The sequence below is a fragment of the Podarcis muralis genome, chromosome 10, assembly GCF_964188315.1.
Source record: "Podarcis muralis chromosome 10, rPodMur119.hap1.1, whole genome shotgun sequence".
In the NCBI taxonomy this organism is placed as follows: Eukaryota; Metazoa; Chordata; class Lepidosauria; order Squamata; family Lacertidae; genus Podarcis; species Podarcis muralis.
The window spans coordinates 74,818,049-74,837,402 of NC_135664.1; the positions used below are offsets into that span (position 1 = coordinate 74,818,049).

General features: G+C 52.2%; 1 protein-coding gene and 1 non-coding gene across 2 annotated transcripts; one reads left to right on the forward strand and one right to left on the reverse strand.

Annotated features, from left to right (window-relative positions):
- The first annotated feature begins 9 nt into the window (after positions 1-9).
- Positions 10-19,307, forward strand: CHKB (choline kinase beta). Its single transcript, XM_028746246.2, has 11 exons — positions 10-244; positions 4,462-4,570; positions 7,342-7,455; positions 8,779-8,912; positions 10,351-10,455; positions 11,247-11,305; positions 13,081-13,168; positions 14,264-14,372; positions 16,491-16,597; positions 17,594-17,675; positions 17,888-19,307. Exons 1-11 carry the CDS (start codon positions 66-68, stop codon positions 17,942-17,944), a joined length of 1,143 nt encoding a protein of 380 aa, XP_028602079.2. The 5' UTR covers positions 10-65; the 3' UTR covers positions 17,945-19,307.
- TRNAF-GAA (transfer RNA phenylalanine (anticodon GAA)) lies at positions 12,519-12,591 on the reverse strand. The gene has a single exon. It is a non-coding gene; the product is annotated as a tRNA-Phe (tRNA).
- Positions 19,308-19,354: the final 47 nt, after the last annotated feature.

Here is a 19,354-nt window from a genome sequence, read left to right on the forward strand (position 1 = left end):
AGGCGCTGAGGCGAGCGGCGCTCTGATTGGAGGGCTCCGGCCAGCGCAGGCGAGCGGGCCGCGGGATGGAGTCGCCTGAGGGAAACGGGTCCGGAGGGGACTTCGCCGTGCCCAGCTCGCCCCGGGGCTCCCCGGCCGTGCCCGGGCCCACGCGCCTCCGCGCCTTCCTCTGGTGCCGGGAGTTCCTGGCCGGCGCTTGGCGCTGCCTGGCGGCGCCCGAAGACCTCGGCATCGTCCCCGTCAGGTGAGCCCCGCCCCCACCGCCGTAATGCGACGAAGAGCCGCGCCGCGCCGGGTGACGTCAGCCTCTCTTCTCGCCGCTTCTGCCGTAGGGCGTGGAATAGCGGCGCACCGGATTTCCAGCTCTGGGCTTCAGAAAACAGCCCCCGAGGAGGGAGCGGGGTTCGAATCTCGCCCGTGAACCAACCTCGTAGGGTTGCTATGTGTGTATTGGGGGGGGGGGTGAAATGGGGCTAGAACCTCAGGCTGGCCAACCTCGCAGGGTTGGCGTGGGGTGAAATGGGCAGTGCGGCGCAATGGTTAGAGCGCTGGACCAGGACCTGGGAGAGAGCAGGGCTTGATGCCATGGACCTTGGGGGCCGGGCACCACCTCTCCCAGCCTAGCCTACCTGGAAGGGTTGGTGTGAGGGTGAAATTGGGAGGAGAGGCAGTGCGGTGCAATGGTTAGAGCACTGGACCAGGACCTAGGAGGGAGCTGGGCTTGATGCCATGAACATTGGGGGCCAGGCACCACCTCTCCCAGCCTAGCCTACCTGGAAGGGTTGGCATGGGGTGAAATTGGGAGGAGAGGCAGTGCGGTGCAATGGTTAGAGCTCTGGACCAGGACCTGGGAGAGAGCAGGGCTTGATGCCATGAACATTGGGGGCCAGGCACCACTTCTCCCAGCCTAGCCTACCTGGAAGGGTTGTGGGGGGGGGGGGTCAAGACTAGGACCTGGGGGAAAGCAGAGTTACAAGCTCTGCCTTGGGGGCTGGTGACTGCCTCTCAGTGGCAGGGTTGTTGGGGGGGGGGGAGTTAAATGGGGAGGAGAGGCAGTGCGGTGTAATGGTTAGAGTGTCAGAATAGAACCTCAGAAAGATCAGGGTTCGAATCCCCCTGCAACTGTGCCATGAAGCTCCCTGTGAGGGCCAGTCGCTGTCCTCCGTCAGCCTAACCTACCTCACAGGGTTGTTGTGTGGTTTCGCAAACTTGCTTCCCCCTGCTCAGGTGAGCAGGACCCAACCAGTGGCTTCCAGTTCCAAGAAACGAGACCCTGACTAAATACATCTGGAAGAAGAAACCTTCTGCTGGCGAGAGCTGTTGGGAAAAGGGATCTCGCTGGAGGTTTTTTAAGCAGAGGTTGGGTGGCTGATCTGCCAGGGATTCTCAAACAGAGCCATCCAACCACCTTTCCAGGAAGGAGAGCCCAGCATCTCCAGAGGGAGCCCGTTCCCTTGTCGAACATCTCTTGCCGCCGGCAAGCTCTTCCTGATGTTGAGCCGGAATCTCCTATCTTGTAACTTGAAGCCGTTGCTCCTTGTAACCTTGCTCCATCTTCCACGTCACAGCCCTTCAGATCTTTGAAGCCGTAGGCCCTTGCAATTACATCCCTGTATATAGAGAGAGATATAAATCCCCCTGGCCTGCTTCTTTAATGTTTTAATGTTGTACTTTAATCTCGTTTTTTAAGTTGTATTTATTATCGGTTGTTAGCCGCCCTGAGCCCGGTCTTGGCTGGGGAGGGCGGGGTATAAATAACATTTATTATTATTATATTATTATTCTTTGCTGCTGCTGCTGCTCTTGCAGCTGGACAGCTCAGCTCTCTGGAAAATGACTCACTTCTTCCTTGCAGGCCCTGCGCCTTTCCTGCCCCCAGAGGAGGAAGGGTGTGGGTCAGTAGTTTCTTTCTGCTGTGGGATGTGCCACAGCAAGCCTACAGGTCATCATCTCCTTCACAAGGCATTCCAGGAATGCTTCTCATACTGCCAGAGCCCTGCCCAGCACAGAGCATGGCTGGGAGAGGCTGGGGTGGGAGCTGCCAGTGAGACTGGCAAACAACAGGGCAGTGAAGGAGGGCAGAACATCTTCTAGGGAGTAGCTAAAATTGGCATTTTGTTGCCCGCACAGTGGAGACGACTTTTCCTTCCCCCCCCCCCCTTTTTTTTATTTTATTAACATATAAAACACATACATATACATTTACACAACACACTACCTAATTTTCATAGCATAAAACATAAGGATCCGAGCCCAGGAGCGACTCTCCCCTAATGCGTCTTCCAGCAACTGGGATTCAGAAACATCGCTGCCTCCAGCTGTAGAGGCAGTGCTGAGCCATTGTGTCAAGCAGTCACTGGTAATGTTCTCCCAGTGCCCTACCCACAACTGGAGTAGTCGAGCCTGCAGCTTTCATTTTTTTTATATATGCAGTGGACGCTCATGTTGCAAACATGATCCGTGCAGGATGCACATTCGCAACCCGCAGCGGCGCATCTGCGCATGCGCAGGTTGCGATTTGGCACTTCTGTGCATGCGCTAAGCGCAATACAGCATTTCTGCACATTCATAACAGCCAAAACCCAGAAGTAACCTGTTCCGGTACTTCTGGGTTTCGGTGGTCCGTAACCCAAAAAAACGCAACCTGTAACCCAAGGTATGACTATATATTTTCAAATTTTATTAACAGTAATTTCGTTGTCCCCAAGAGGGGGCAATGACAATAAAGATATTATTATTATTATTATTATTTATTATTATTAAAAACACATACATATTCATTTATACACATACACAACACACTACCTAGCATAAAACATACCTACATTACTCTATATAATACCTACCTATACTATACATATCAACATACATACACACCTACTCCATACGAACACCCACCAAGTGACTTGTCTTCCAGCCGTTCTTGTTACGCTACTTCATTTTTCCAACTAGCTTAAACGCATTTCATTATTTCTTTAATCTCTTCTACTATCTTGACTTTACTCTCCTTTCACTCTAATCATTTTCTGGATTCACTCAGTATCTGTCAGAAATTCTACTTTTTCCACATAAATTTTGATGTATTCCTTAAAGATAGCCCACTCCTTATTCACTTTTTGTACCATATCCTCCCTGTTAGTTTGGCAATATGGAAGTATTCCATCATTTTAGATAGCCAGTCTGTTTTAGTTGGGATGCTGCTGCTTTCCCCATTTTTGGCAATCAGTAACCCTGCCGCCATAGTTGCATACATAAATATTGGTCTGACCGTTCAGCTTTTCCAGCTTCCACTTCCGCCGCTCTATGGAACAAATCAAAGACTTGTGGAGTTGGTAGGGACCCCTAGGGAACATCTGGTCCAACCCCCCTGCAATACAGGAATCACTGACAGGTGGCCAGCCAATCTCTGCGTAAAAACCTGGACATGGAGGAGGGGGGCTGTCAATGGCCACAGTTGCCACAGTTGGAGGCAGCAGTGGTTCTGAATTCCAGTTGCTAGAAACCACAGCAGGAGCACTCCTGCTTGGATCCTGCTCCCAGTACGTTTCCAAGCACAACTCAAAGGGTTGATTCTGACCTTGAAAGCCCTAAACGGCCTCAAAGGCCCAGTATACCTGAAGGAGCCTCCCCACCTCCATCGTTCCTCCCAGACACTGAGGTCCAGCTCCGAGGGCCTTCTGGCGGTTCCCTCACTGCGAGAAGCCAAGTTACAGGGAACCAGGCAGGGGGCCTTCTCGCTGGTGGCGCCCGCCCTGTGGAACGCCCTCCCACCAGATGTCAAGGAAATAAACAACTACAGTGGATGCTTGGGTTGCGAACGTGATCCATGCGGGATGCATGTTCACAACCTGCAGCGTTTGCAACCTGCAGTGGCACGTCTGCGCACGTGCGGGTTGCGATTTGGCGCTTCTGTGCATGCGCTACCACCGAAACCCAGAAGTAACCCGTTCTGGTACTTCCGGGTTTTGGCGGTCCACAACCTGAAAAAACTCAACCTGAAGCGTCTGTAACCTGAGGTATGACTGTATCTGACTTTTAGAAGACATCTGAAGGCAGCCCTGTTTAGGGTTGTTGTTAATGTTTGATGTTTTATTGTGTTTTTAATATCCTGTTAGGAACTGCCCAGAGTGGCTGGAGAGGTCTGGCCAGATGGGCAAGGTATAAGCAATAAATAAATAAATAAATAAATAATAATAATAATACAGGTTTTTTGTTGGGGCATCTGCTTGGCCCTTGTGAGAGCAGGATGCTTGCCTAGGTGGGCGATTGGCCTGATCCAGGAGGCTCTTCTGGCATTATTGAAGTCTGAGCATGAGCACACAGACACCTGAGGAAGGAGGTTATTGCTGGCTTACCTGCCTGGAGGCTCTTCCTCCCTGCCAGTTCTGCTGTTCTTCCATCTCCACCTGCCCTCCCCGTTTCTGACTCTTCCTCCCCTCCTGGGTTGTGCTTTCTCCACAGTGGGGGGCTGAGCAACCTCCTCTACAAGTGCACCCTCCCCGATCACATTGTGACTGCGGAAGATGAGCCACGCCAAGTTCTGCTGCGTATCTACGGAGTCATCCTCCAGGTGAGATCTTCCGGTCCCCCACACCTTTGTGTGGCCTTCTCTGTGCTGGCTCCCCAGGGGCTGAAGAGGAACCGATGTAGCGCTGACAGCACCTTGCAGGAAACTTTAGTCAAGAGCAGAGAGGTGTCTAAATGCAGCCCTGCCCCTCATTTGAAGATCCAGCAAGAAATGGGCTCTCGTCTGCAACTTGCACTCCTACCCCAGATGGGGTCTTGTGTGGATACTGGCCCTCTTCTGCTTTTTACCACTGGGGGCAGCCTGGGTGGGCGGGTCTCAATCCTCCTCCAGTTCTGGTTGCAAAGGAGCAGCTCTCCTGGTTAGCATAAAGAGCAGAAGTTGAAGCTTGTTCAGGGATTGGGGATGCCTCCCACAAGAGCAGTGTTAGAAATTAGCCAGGCGCATTTTGCAACTGGCAACGGGTGCATCTGCGACCACATGGGAATTTCTGTATGCCAGGTAGCTGACCGAGGAAAGCAAAATGTCACTTAGAGAAGGATCTGAAATATTTTCTTTGAAGCTTGAATTTGTTTTACAGTGGAACCTCGGGTTACACTGGGGATCCGTTCCGGAGGTCCCGACGCAACCCGGAAATGACACAACCCAAAGCGTCGCGTCTGCGCACGCGATTTTGTGCTTCTGTGGAATGATGTGAACCCGGAAGTAACCCATTCCAGTACTTCCTGGTTTTTGTTAGTCTCAAGCCGAGGGTGATGTAAGCCGGAGGCAACATCACCCGAGGCTCCACTGTACAGTGGTACCCCGCAAGACGAACGCCTCGCAAGACGGAAAACCCGCTAGACGAAAGGGTTTTCCGTTTTGGAGGCGCTTCGCAAAACGAATTTCCCTATGGGCTTGCTTCGCAAGACGAAAGCCCATAGGGAAATCTCCGGGGACCTCTTTTAAATGCTAGCGGTGGGGAGCAAAGCCTTCCCCCCCCCCTCCGGCCTTCAGAAGAGGTCCAGGAAGGCTGGCGGGGGCCGAAAGGCTTTGCTCCCCACCGCCAGCATTTTAAAAGCCGTCCGGGATAGCAGGGAAGCGCTTCCCGCTATCCCGGACGGCTTTTGAAGGCAGGAGAGGTCCGTGAAGCCTGGGCGCGCTGATCTCAGCGCGCGCAGGCTTCGGCATGCCGGCAACTCTCCGCAAGCAGCGGCAGCGCTGCCGCTGCTTGCGGAGAGGTCCGCGAAGCCTTGGCCGGACAGCTTTTGAAGGCAGGCGGGGGGAGCAAAGACTTTCGCCCCCGCCAGCCTTCAGAAGAGGTCCTGGACCTCTTCTGAAGGCTGGCGGGGGGCGAAAGTCTTTGTCCCCCCTGCCTGCCTTCCCAGGGGCTTTTAAATCGCCCCGGACAGCGGAGAAGTCCTCCGCTGTCCCGGGGCGATTTTAAAATGCCGCCCTCCAGCATTTTAAGATCGCCCCGGACAGCGGAGAAGCCCTCCGCTGTCCCGGGGTTTTTTAAAATGCTGGGGGGGGGGGAGAAAAGCCCTTGTCCCCCCCCCCAGCCTTCAGAAGAGGTCGGGGGACAGACTGTCCCCGGACCTGGTCTGAAGTTGGTTTCCCTAGGAACGCATTAATTGATTTTCAATGCATTCCTATGGGAAACCGTGCATCGCAAGACGAAAAACTCGCAAGAAGAAAAAACTTGCGGAATGAATTAATTTCGTCTTGCGAGGCACCACTGTATTCGGGATTTTTTAAATTTTATGTTTTCACATGGTGTAAACTGCTTTAGGACGCAGGTGGCGCTGTGGGTTAAACCACAGAGCTTAGGAGTTGCCGATCAGAAGGTCGGTGGTTCGAATCCCCACGACGGAGTGAGCTCCCATTGCTCGGCCCCTGTTCCTGCCAACCTAGCAGTTCGAAAGCACGTCAAAGTGCAAGTAGATAAATAGGTACCGCTCCGGTGGGAAGGTAAACGGCGTTTCCGTGCGCTGCTCTGGTTCGCCAGAAGCGGCTTAGTCCTGCTGGCCACATGACCCAGAAGCTGTACGCTGGCTCCCTCGGCCAATAAAGGAGATGAGCGCCGCAACTCCAGAGTTGGCCACGACTGGACCTAACGGTCAGGGGTCCCTTTAAACCGCTTTGAGGTTTTTTCTTTAAAATATAAAATAATGGTGGTGGTGGTGGTGATGATAAACAAGAAAATGCAAAAAAGGCACCTAGACGTTCCATTGTGGCGACCATAACCTAGGTTTAAAGTGCTATTTGGTGATTAGATTACAATGGCCGCCAACCCAGGTGGAATTTGAAGAGGATTAGATAGATTCCTGGAGGAGGAGAGGGCTATCATTGGCTACCGGCCAAGATGGCTCTGTTATGCCATCCATAGCTGGAGGAACGAATGCTTCTGACTCCCAATTACTTGAAACCGCAGGAATGGAAAGTGCTGCTCTGGTGCTTGAATCCGGCTTGCAGGTTTTCCCAAAGGGGCATCTGGTCAGCCACTGTGAGAACAGGATGCTGGACTCGATGGGCCATTGGCTTGATCCAGAAGGCTCTTCTTCTGTTCTTAGGCTACTTCAGTCCTTCAGGGTCTCGTTTGTGGCCAGCCTGATCTTTTTGCTTTCTCTCTCCCTCTGGGGTTTGGAGGCCCCACAATTCTGCTGCCTTCCCTGCTGAGGCCATTTGACTGTCAAATGACTGTCAGGGTCCCTTCCAACTCTACAGTTCTATGATTTGCACGTCTTTCTCTGCCAGGGCTGTGCAACACCCTCTCTCTTCGGGGGTGGGGGCGGCAAGGGCAGAATCTGACCCCATCGCCTTTCTCTCTCCCGCAGGGGGTCGACTCGCTGGTTCTCGAGAGCGTCATGTTTGCCATCCTGGCCGAGCGGACGCTGGGACCGCGACTCTACGGCATCTTCCCCCAGGGGCGCCTGGAGGAATATATCCCGGTGGGTTGTTGGCTGTGCCCTTGATCAGTGGTTCGCGGGGTGGGTGGGATTACCTGAGGGGCTGGCAGAAGGAATACGGGAGGTGTAAATGGCTTTCAGAATTGGAAAAGCTGGCTCAAGTTCATCAGGTTTGTTGGAATTAATTAAACTAAATCAGGCTTCCTCAAACTCGGCCCTCCAGATGTTTTTGGCCTACAACTCCCATGATCCCTAGCTAGCAGGACCAGTGGTCAGGGATGATGAGAATTGTAGTCTCAAAACATCTGGAGGGCTGAGTTTAAGGAAACCTGAACTAAATAGTTTTAATTGGGCTTTGAATTAATTACTTTGAATTAATTAATTTGAATTAATTGTTTCCACTTTGAATTTCATAATAATAATAATAATAATAATAATAATAATAATAATAATAATAATAATTTTATTTATATCCTGCCCTCCCCAGCCAAAGCCGGGCTCAGAGCGGCTAAAAACAGTAAAAATAACACAGTTTACATAAAATCACAATCAATTAATTGAAATACATTCTAAAATCAATTCAGAATCAAATTAATGGCAACCATTGGGCTAGAGTTCTATGAGGATTACAGGAGGAGGGGGTGAGACTGTGCCTTGGCCAAAGGCCTGGTGGAACAGCTCTGTCCGCAGGCCCTGCGGAAAGATGTCAAGTCCCGCAGGGCCCTAGTTTCTTGTTCCACCACGTCGGGGCCACGGCTGATAAAGCCCTGGCTCTGGTTGAGGCCAGCCTAACCTCCCTGTGGCCCGGGATCTTCAAGATGTTTTTATTTGAAGACCGTAAGGTGCTCTGTGGGACATACCAGGAGAGGCGGTCCCGTAGGTATGAGGGTCCTAGGCCGTATAGGGCTTTAAAGGTTAAAACCAGCACCTTAAACCTGATCCTGTACTCCACCGGGAGCCAGTGTCATATTATCTTCCTTAATGGGTTGTGCAAGCTGCTATTCTGAGGAATGCTTTGTACAGGTTGGCTGTCCAGTTTTATCAGCACAGCAGCCCTGTGAGGTAGGCTAGTCCACTTGTGGATGTTGCCAGTATGCAGTCATTGGAACCTGGGTCCGAGCCAATGCCCTCCTTCATTTTCTGGCTGTGGTTTAGTGGCTCCAGACACGCACACCCAACTTTCCTCCCACCTGTGATACGGACTCTCAAAAGATGTTTTCTTGCCTGCTGTTTCTGCGCTCTGTTGCGCAGGGGTCCCCACACCTCTGGGGCAGGTCCCACGGAGCTATTGCTAGCAGTGGGAATTGGCTTCCGTTGGGTGGGAGAGGAAGATGCTCTCATGCCGCCCGTGTCTCTTCCCCGCAGAGCCGGCGCCTGACCACGGAGGACTTGCCCGACCCCAGCATCTCGGGGGAGATCGCCACGAAGATGGCTCACTTCCACGAGATGGTGATGCCCTTCAATAAGCAGCCCAAGTGGATGTTCGGGACGATGGAGAAGTAAGGCTCCTTGTGCTTTTGAAAGCTGCAGGCTAGAAAACCAGAACCCTTTCTCCTAGGTATCATGTCAGAGGAAATTTAAAGAACGGTCAGACCAATATTTATGTATGCAACTACTGTGGCAGGGTTATTGATTGCCAAAAATTGGAAAAGCAGCAGCGTCCCAACTAAAACAGACTGGTTATCTAAAATGATGGAATACTTCCATATTGCCAAACTAACAGGGAGGATAAGAGGAGATATGGTACAAAAAGCGAATAAGAAGTGGGCTATCTTTAAGGAATACGTCAACATTTATGTGGGAAAAGTAGAATTTCTGACAGATACTGAGTGAATCCAGAAAATGATTAGAGTGAAAGGAGAGTAAAGTCAAGACAGAAGAAGAGATTAAAGAAATAACGAAATGTGTTTAGGCTACTTGGAAAAGTAAAGTAGCGTAACAAGAACGGCTAGAAGTCAAGTCACTTGGTGGGTGTCCGTGTGGGGTAGGGGTGTAGGTAGGTTGATATGTACAGTATAAAAGGTAAAGGGACCCCTGACCATTAGGTCCAGTCGTGGCCGACTCTGGGGTTACGGCACTCATCTCGCTTTATTGGCTGAGGGAGCCGGCGTCCAGCTTCCGGGTCATGTGGCCAGCATGACCAAGCCGCTTCTGGCGAACCAGAGCAGCGCACGGAAACGCCGTTTATCTTCCCACCAGAGCGGTACCTAATTATCTACTTGCACTCTGACATGCTTTTGAACTGCTAGGTTGGCAGGAATGTACAGTATAGGTAGGTAATATATAGAGTAATGTAGGTATGTTTTATGTTATGAAAAGAAGGTAGTGTGTTGTGTACGTGTATTGCGTAAATGTATACGTATATGTTTTATATGTTAATAAAAATGGTAAATATATATATACAGTGGTACCTCAGGTTAAGAACTTAATTAGTTCTGGAGGTCCGTTCTTAACCTGAAACTGTTCTTAACCTGAAGCACCACTTTAGCTAATGGGGCCTCCTGCTGCCACCGTGCCACCGGAGCACAATTTCTGTTCTCATCTTGAAGCAAAGTTCTTAACCCGAGGTAATATTTCTGGGTTAGCGGAGTCTGTGACTTGAAGCATCTGTAACCTGAAGCGTCTGTAACCCGAGGTACCACTGTATACATAAAAAGAAAGAAGGCCCAGGTGGAGGCAACGAGATAATCCCCGCATCTGGAGCCAGGGCAGGCTCAGGCCCCTGACTCGGCCCAGCTGGTGCTTGTTGCAGGGGAACCTGTGCAGACTGGGGCTCTTCAGGATCAGGCCCCAGACTTGGTTCAGATGATGCCTGAGGCAAAGGATCCGGTGCAGACTGAGACTCCTCTGGTCCCGAGTCCCAGGCCATCACAGCCTGTTGGGTTGTGGCTGGAGAAAGCCAGTGACTGACCGATTCTCCTTTCCCCCTGTTGGCAGGTACTTGAGGCAGATCTCCGATCTGACCTTCCCCCAGGAAGCCCAGCTGCAGAAGCTCAACAAGCTCAAGGCGTACAACTTGGAAGCGGAAATGCGCAGCCTCAGGTGAGCGGGCGGCAGTGGGGCACAGGATCGGGAGCCTTGGGTCAGTGCTGTGCCCCCTGGCAGAATTAGCAAGTCTGTGATGGGATGCCTTGCTCCTTGCTGTCCGTCACGCGCCCCCTGCCAAGGCAGGGTCCATAGCTCTAAGTGGCAGAGCAGGTCCCTTTCATGCCTCAGCCCCTCTCCTGCCAGAAGGCTTTGGGGCAGCAGTGGGGCTGGACTCCAACGCCAGAGGAAATGGACCAGTTGTTGGACTTGTCTGAAGCAGCGACATGCCTTTAGCCTCTGGCTGCAAGCGGCAAGCGGCCTCGAAACAGGGAAGATGCATTTCTGGCCAAGATAATCACAAAATTGTAGAGACGGGTGGGATCCCCAAAGGCCATCTAGTCCAACCCCCTGCTATGCAGGAAACATAGCAAAAGAATCCCTGACAGAGAGCCATCTAACCTCTGTTTATAAACCTCCAACAAAGGAGATTCCAGCCACCTTCCAAGGTTGTCCCTTCCATAGCTCTTGCCGTCAGAAAGTCATTCCTAATTTTGAGCTGGAATCTTCTTCTTTGTCATTTGAATCCGTTGGTTCGGGTTGAATCCTGCCCTCTGGGGCAGGAGAAAACTCCCTCTTGTCTCCCATGAATTGATGGGGTGGATGTGAATATTTTCTGTGTTTTCTTTGGGGGGGGGCCTTTCCCTCTCCAAATCTGCTCTGTTTCAGGGTGGGGGATTCCCCTGTGCAAAGCAAACACCCTCCTCGTTCTCCCAACTCTTTCCTCTCTCTCTCTCCTGGGATTTCAGGGAGCTGCTGGAGTCCACCCCGTCCCCCGTGGTCTTCTGCCACAACGACGTGCAAGAAGGTGAGGACACTGAAGGGGGGAAGGGAAGCTGGGGTGGTGGTGTGATCTTTCCCCCAGGTTCTGGCCAGGGGCCTGTGAATATTGGGTGGTGCTGAGAGTCCCACTCCCCACCCCCTGAATGATGCTGAGATTGCTCCCTGGAGCAGAGCGGGGCAAGGCACACGGCCCTGGCTTCCTTCTGCTGTGAGAGCAACGCAGTGCCTGCAGCCACCCTGAAAGGAAGGCCATATACGAAGAGCCTTGCAGCTAGATCAGACCCAAAGGGCCCATTGAGGCCAGTTCTGGGAGCAGAACCTTAGTTCCACAGGGCTCTCTCCACCTGTGACTCCCATAAACCAGTATCCAGAGGAATGCTGAAAGATCCTGTTCCCTCATATGAACCTGACTGGGCTCTGTGAGCTCCAGAGGAGGCCCTTTTTTTGTTCCAATCCCCCTCACAGGCATACTGGGTAGAGACGCAAGACAGGGCCTTATTGGTGGCAGCTCCCAGTCTTTGGAGCCCCCTGCCTAGGGAAGCCAGACGGGCTCCCTCCTTGCTCTCCTTCCGCCAACAGATATAGAATACCTACAGCAGCAGATCCCTATTCAGCAGATGAATACTGCCCTTGTTCCAACAGGCTTTGGGGAACTGGTTGCTTTTAACAAGAGGGCTGTTTTTCTTGGAATTATCTGTATGTTTTTGTAGATCACACACAGAGAGAGACATACACCATGCACAATTTTTGTTGGCATCCATCTGTCTCAGGGTTCAGGGGCAGAATGCACTTTTGGGAGTGAAATCAAACCATTGGAGAAATACAGATGGAGATGTGAGAGACATGTTTCATTACGCATATATAAAGGTAACGGTACCCCTGCCCGTACGGGCCAGTCTTGACAGACTCTGGGGTTGTGCGCCCATCTCACTCGAGGCCGGGGGCCAGCGCTGTCCGCAGACACTTCCGGGTCACGTGGCTAGCGTGACAAGCTGCATCTGGCGAGCCAGAGCCGCACACGGAAACGCCGTTTACCTTCCCGCCAGTAAGCGGTCCCTATTTATCTACTTGCACCCGGGGGTGCTTTCGAACTGCTAGGTTGGCAGGCGCTGGGACTGAGCAACGGGAGCGCACCCCGCCGCGGGGATTCGAACCGCCGACCTTTCGATCGGCAAGCCCTAGGCGCTGAGGCTTTTACCCACAGCGCCACCCGCGTCCCTCTAAACGTAGACTGCCAATGCCGAAACCCGGGATCGAACCAGGGACCTTTAGATCTTCAGTCTAACGCTCTCCCAACTGAGCTATTTTGGCCAGATATACTCACATGTAAAATGTACATATTATCTATACCTACAAAATATGTGTGTGTTTAACAATTGCTTCCCCACAAGGTTCTGTTTCAACTGAGCTGCCTTGAGTTCTTGTCGGGGTGGAAAAGGTGGGATATAAATAAATATAATTACAAAAAGAGAAGAAGTGTTTGGATTAGATATCCCGCTTTATCACTACCCGAAGGAGTCTCAAAGTGGCTAATAGTCTCCTTTCCCTTCCTCCCCCACAACAAACACTCTGTGAGGTGAGTGGGGCTGAGAGACTTCAGAGAAGTGTGACTAGCCCAAGGTCACCCAGTAGCTGCATGTGGAGGAGCGGAGAAGCGAACCCGGTTCACCAGATTACAAGTCCACCGCTCTTAACCACTACACCATGCTGCCCTTGACACTGGAGGGGGGTGGCGCACATAGTAGCCATGGCGAGTGGCGCTGATGCCTTCTCCTGCTCTTGCTCCTTCTCTCCCCACAGGGAACATCCTGCTCCTGGCTGGGCGTGAGTCGGCTGCCTCTGACCGCCTCATGCTGATTGACTTCGAGTACAGCAGCTACAACTACCGGTGAGCTGGGGGTGAGGGCAGAGGGCAGGGAGGGAAGCGGGTGGCAGACATCAGGACTTGGTCATTCTGGACTCACAGCTGTCCATGGAGGCGCAGGTCAATTCTGTGTCCAGGGCAGCTGTTTATCAGCTCCATCTGGTATGCAGGATGAGACCCTCCCTGCCCGCAGACTGTCTCAACAGAGTGGTGCATGCTCTGGTTATCTCTCGCTTGGACTACTGCAATGCGCTCTATGTGGGGCTGCCTTTGAAGGTGACCCAGAAACTACAGCTAATCCAGAATGTGGCAGCTAGACTGGTGACTGGGAGCGGCCACCGAGACCACAAAACACAGGTCTTGAAAGACCTACATTGGCTCCCAGTACATTTCTGAGCACAATTCAACATATTGGTGCTGATCTTTCAAGCCCTAAACGGCCTCGGTCCAGTATACCTGAAGGAGCGTCTCCACCCCCATCGCTCTGCCCGGACGCTGAGGTCCAGGGCTGAGGGCCTTCTGTCGGTTCTCTCCCTGAGAGAAGCCAAGTTACAGGGAACCAGGCAGAGGGCCTTCTCGGTTGTGGCACCCGCCCTGTAGAACGCCCTCCCAGCAGATGTCAAAGAGAAAAATAACTACCAAACTTTTAGAAGACATCTGAAGGCAGCCCTGTTTAGGGAAGCTTTTAATGTTTAATAGGTTAATGTATTTTAGTGTTCTGTTGGAAGCTGCCCAGAGTGGCTGGGGAAACCCAGCCAGATGGGTGGGGTATAAATAAGAAATTAGTATTATTAGTAGCAAGAGGCCTGGCAATGACCGCAGGGCCACGCTTGGCATGGTGACCCCTTAACCAGGCAGGCCTCTGGATTTCTTTGTGCCGAGGAAAAATGGGGGGGGGGCAGGCCTGCTGTCCCACTAACGATGGGGCTTTTCCCCACCATGAAACTCTCAAAAGAGGTTTTGTTCCATTGAAGCCCGTTGGCAAGCGTCCCACGCCCCAGCCCTGCAGCAGGCCAACTGGAGGGACCTGCCAATATTGGAGGGGCGGGTGTGATCCTGGCTTGATTCTCAGCCACAGAGTCCAGTGGGCTGAGCTTCACCCTCCCTCTCTCCCTGCAGGGGCTTCGACATCGCCAATCACTTCTGCGAATGGGTGTACAACTACGCCCACGACCAGTGGCCTTTCTACAAAGCCAGCCCAGAAAACTACCCCAGCCGCCAGCAACAGGTAACTCCTGCTCTCTGCTGGCCACAAGGACGTGGCGTCTCTCGCTTGAAGGAAGCGGCCGTTTCTCCGTTGACAGCCCGTTTTTGTTTCTCGCCGAATTATTCCGTGTTGGCAGCTTGCCGTTGTGCTGAAGCCTCCACAGCAAAAGGGAGAAGTAGAATGACACATGTGCATTCATATAACATACGGCTGATGAATCACAGCTTGTGAGTAAATGTAGGTAGAAGGAAAATTAATATCAAGGCCAACAGGAAACCCTGGCTAAAAGCAGTTTGCAATAAGTCCTCTTAACGTTCAGCTTCGCTGGCTGTGCATCACTTTTAGAGTTATGAGAGAAGAGGGGAAACTTTTCTCTTTTCACTTTCTCCATGTCTTGCATAATTTTTATAAGCTTCTATCAGGTTGCCTTTCACTCGTCTTTTCTGTAAAGTCCCAAATACCTGATAATTTTGGCTGCCTTTACATCTCAAAAGTGGTTTGCAACAAGCATTTAGGTTCCCCCATAACTGCATTTGAAAGCAGACGCCTGTCTTCTGTAGTTCCTGCAGGCTTTGCGCGGGGGGCGGGGGTGTTGATTTTTTATTTGCGTAGTTATAAAGAAAGCATTATAATTGCTTTGTAAACCCATTTCTAACTTACGGGTCCTGGCTTTGGGCTTCCAGAATTAATGCCAGTATTATCAACAGCTGGGTCCTCTGAGTATCACTGTCTCTCCCTTATATTTGCATAACATTTTGTTATAAATCACGGATTACAAGAGTTTTAGTTTCAAATCTAATCAAGTAATGGGTTTTTTGGAGGGTGTCGTCGTAATTGGCAGAAACCTCTTAGGCTCTTATACTAAGTTGCTGCTGGCTTGACCAGCCATTGCGCGTTTGACTTAGCAGCTGACTCTGTGCATTTGAAACTGGTCCGGTGAGTAGCCTTGATGCTTCTGGAGGCTGAAGGCTCAGGGAGGCTGGAGGGCAGGGGGTGCTCTCACAAGCCCCTGCCCAGAGCAGCAAGACTGCAGGGATTTTTATTTGAACATTAATTCCTGCCTCCCTTATCTGTCACAGTTCTTTCCAAAGCACATTAAACTCCACTAAGATACTGAAAAGTTTTTCTCCCCCATAACGCCAGAGTCTGTGGGCACCCAACAGAGCAGAATTTTGGAAGATTCAGAACAAGGCTGTCAATATTGTCATGCTGTTATACAAAATTTTGGTACAGCCATATTCCAGTTGCCTCACCTCAAAAAGGATATTGTGGAGTTTGAAAAAGTTTTAGGAAAGGGTTGTAGCACAATGACCTTACAAAGATAGATTGCAATGTCTACGGCCTTTTCGTTCAGAGAGAAGGTGGGAAACACATTAGAAGTTTATAAAATGATGCACAGCACGGAAAAAGTGGATAGAGAAAAGGTCTTTCTCTCTCTTGTCAGACTAGAACTTGTGGACATCCGATGAAGTTGGATGATGGAAGATTCAGGGCAGAGAAAAGGAAGTCCTCCACGCATAGTTGTACTATGGAACTCACTGCCACAGGAGGCAGCGAGGGCCACCAATTTGGAAGGCTTTAGAAGAGGATTGGGCAAATTCATGGGGGAGCAGAGGGCTATTGAGGGCTCCTAGCCAGGATGGCTGTGCTGTGTCTCCAAGGCAGCAATCCTTCTCCATCCCAGATGCTGGAAACCACAGGAGGGGAGAGTTGCTCTTGTGCTCAAATCCTGCTTTCAGATTTTCACACATCTGATTGTGCCACCGTGGACAACTGGACTAGATGGTCCACTGGCCTGGTCTAGCAGCCTCTTCTGTTTCTCTGAGCTGCCTCTCAGCTTCACCGAAAAGCAATAAATCGTCTTTTTTTATTTAAAGGGAGATATTTATTGGGGAGAAACAGCTGCAGGTCTCCAAAAAGCACAAGCTTTTTGGTTTCCAGTGTTGCCTTTTGAAAGCGTGGCGACCTGCCCTGGGACCTTGAGGGGAAGGGTGGGTTATAAATCAAATTAAGAGGATCAGTCATGAGCATGTTCGGGCAAGCAGGCCAGAGCAAGGCGATCTCGGAGAGTGGAGCGGCCTGCCGTGTCAGGACCCGGCTCTGTTCTCCCAGCTCACCCTGAGGCTACTCTTTCCACAGCTGCATTTTATCCGCTGCTACCTGGAGGAGGCGGCTGGGAAGAAAGCGCGCCCGTCCCCGGAAGAGCAGGAGCGCCTGGAGGAGGAGATGCTTTTGGAGATCAGCCGGTCAGTGTCTGGGAACGCAGGAAAGTCACCTTGGGAATTAATAAATAATAAAAATAATAATCTTTTTATTTATACCCTGCCCTTCCCAGATCAGAAAACCAGGCTCAGGGCAGCTAATAACAAATTTAAAACACTTGATTGATGCAACAAAAAACAGCATAAAATACAGTATAAAACGTGAATAACAATAAATTCAGAATTCAAAAATCAGTTTAGGGGGGAAATCCATCCAATAAGCATTAGATGATCACCAGGGCTAGCTGGCTAAATTAGTCCTATTTGGGCCAGCGAGGAGACTAGGGGAGAATTAGCTGTGGGATCCCAGAGTGGGTAATCTTCATAAAAAGGGGAGGTGGGGAAGGAAGGGGAATAAAAGATCATGCTTAGTTCAAATTGAAAGCCAGGTGGAATAGCTCTGTCTTACAGGCCCTGCGGAAGGAAGTTAAATCCTGCAGGGCCCTGTTCTCATGGGACAGAGCAGTCCACCAGGTCGGAGCCATCACTGAGAAGGCCCTAATAGGAAAAGGTCAAAATTTTGCTTTTCCGGGAGCTCAGTGAGCCTCACCAGCAGGGGATCAATGGTCTCACTACAAGCCTCTTCATAAAAGGGACATCTAAAGAACAAGTGCTCTGGGCTTCCTATCTCCCCCAATGAACAGGCGCAAAGTCTCTGAGCATATGCCGCCCCTATTTTATCCTCATAACAACCCTGTGAGGCAGGTTGGGCTGAGACAGGCAGGTAGCGACAGGCCCAGGCCCCACCCAGTGAGCTTCGTAGCCAAGTGTGGACCGTGGTCTCCTGGGTCCCAGCTCGTTTTTCTAACCACTGCGCCACATGGAGTCAGGAAGCATGGATGTCCAGAGCAGTTGCCCCATCCCTGAGCCAGCACCCCTCTATACGATGGAGAGAGGCCGCTTTGGACCCCCGTTGCCTCGCCTCCAGCTCCTCTTCCTCCTCCTTCCCTGACTCCTCTCCTCCCCATCTCTCTCTCCCAGATTTGCGATGGCCTCCCACTTCTTCTGGGGCTTGTGGTCCATCTTGCAGGCCAAGATCTCCACCATCGAGTTTGGCTACCTGGTGAGTCCTTGCGTTGCTGACCCAGCAAGCTCTTCTCATGTGATGCTTTCAGCGAACTTCCACTGGTTTGCGAAGGCAGACGGACGCCTTAGGCAACAAGAGCATCCCTTTAGAACTGGGTGCTGGTGGCTTCTCATGTTCTGGGAAAGGTGGTGCAATGCCTGACCCTGACTCTGCCCTCCTCTCCTTCCTCCCCTCCTCTTACCTCCCAGGAATATGCCCAGTGCCGCTTCGAAGCCTACTTCCAGCAGAAATCTCTCTGCGAGTGACCCTCGCCCGTCCTGCCTCCGCGCCCAGGCTTCGGCCTGGCTGGCGCCGTCGCGGGACCTGGACTGAACTCCTGGACCTCAAGAGGCACCGTTGCCAGTGGACCAAAGCTCTCTCCCCGGACGCAGGAGGAGGGTTGGCTGGCCAGCTCTCGTTCCGCAGCGGCAAAAACTCTCTGGCTTCCGGGCAAGGGGGTCACGGAGCCCCCGTGGGGTGGCAGCACACCTGGAGGATGCCAGGCAGCTAAACGTTGCAGGCATGGCTTCCGGCAGGCGGTCCCTCCGTGATGGAGGTTCCTTGGGCACGGGGAAGGTGGGAAGAGGAGATATCTGCACTTTGGGACAGGGAGGGGATGTGCGAGCCCCCCCCCCCACCAGGGCCCTCGCCTGCTTCCATTCCGCCTTCTGTCGCCCTCGGCCCTCCATGCCCTCTGCTGCCTCCACCACTGTGCCTTCCCTTGGCCTTGCTCAGCCCTCTCCCCCAGAGATTTCTCTCCTGCCCCAGATCTATGCACAAGCTCACCCCTCTCCTTCCCTTCGTAGCCCATCCCTTCCAGATCTTAGACTCCTCACAGGTCCTTCTGGTCTGCCTCAGTGCCAGCCACAGATGGCATGGTGGGGGGCGGGGTGCTGCCTTTGGGGACTGAGACTGCACAGTGAAAGGCCAAGGACTAGTGAGCCCCACCCCACTCTGGTGGGCCTTGGGGCAGAGGTAGAGGGTCTCTAGGCCTTACTTGCTGCTGCAGGGACCCCCAGCTCTGGCCGCCGTCTCCCATTACTGGATCGGTTCCCTCGTGCAGTTTCCCCAGGAAACGCTTTGGCCAGGACTGGGGAGGGAGCGGGAGGGCTTCGGAGGCAGGACCAGAGGGCAAAGGTCGCCCCAGAGGACGGTCCGCAGCTGGGGGGGCAGGGTTTGCTCTGGAGGTCTTCCCTCCCCAGATGTAATCCCAGCCCACTTCGTCAGAGCCCCTCTGGAACGACAGGCAGTTGAGGCCAGGACTTGGGGGGCGGCTCCTGCCCCTTGCCCAGGGGCACTGCAAGGTTTTGGACCTGCCGGAGGGCCAGATTTTGCAGGGGAGGGGGCCTTCCACCTTGTTTCTTCCTTTCCCCGGGAATGGGTTTGCTTGCTGGGGGCGGTGGGAGATAAATGACACCTTTTGGTCTTTGTTAACTTGGTTGTATCTGCATTTCTATGAATGTCCAGCAGAGAGAGCCAGGGATGCAGTGGGCTCTCTGGCCCAAGCTAGCCTTTGGCAGGCTGCCTGCCCTCTCTCTCTGTTCTCAGGGCTGCTCTTCTCTTCCGGCATCGCTCACGATAACCATGGAATGTAATCTCTGCAATTGCCAATAAAAGCCTGGCACTCCACCCACTATGATCCTGTGTGTGTGTGTGTCCCTGGCTTGATCACTTTG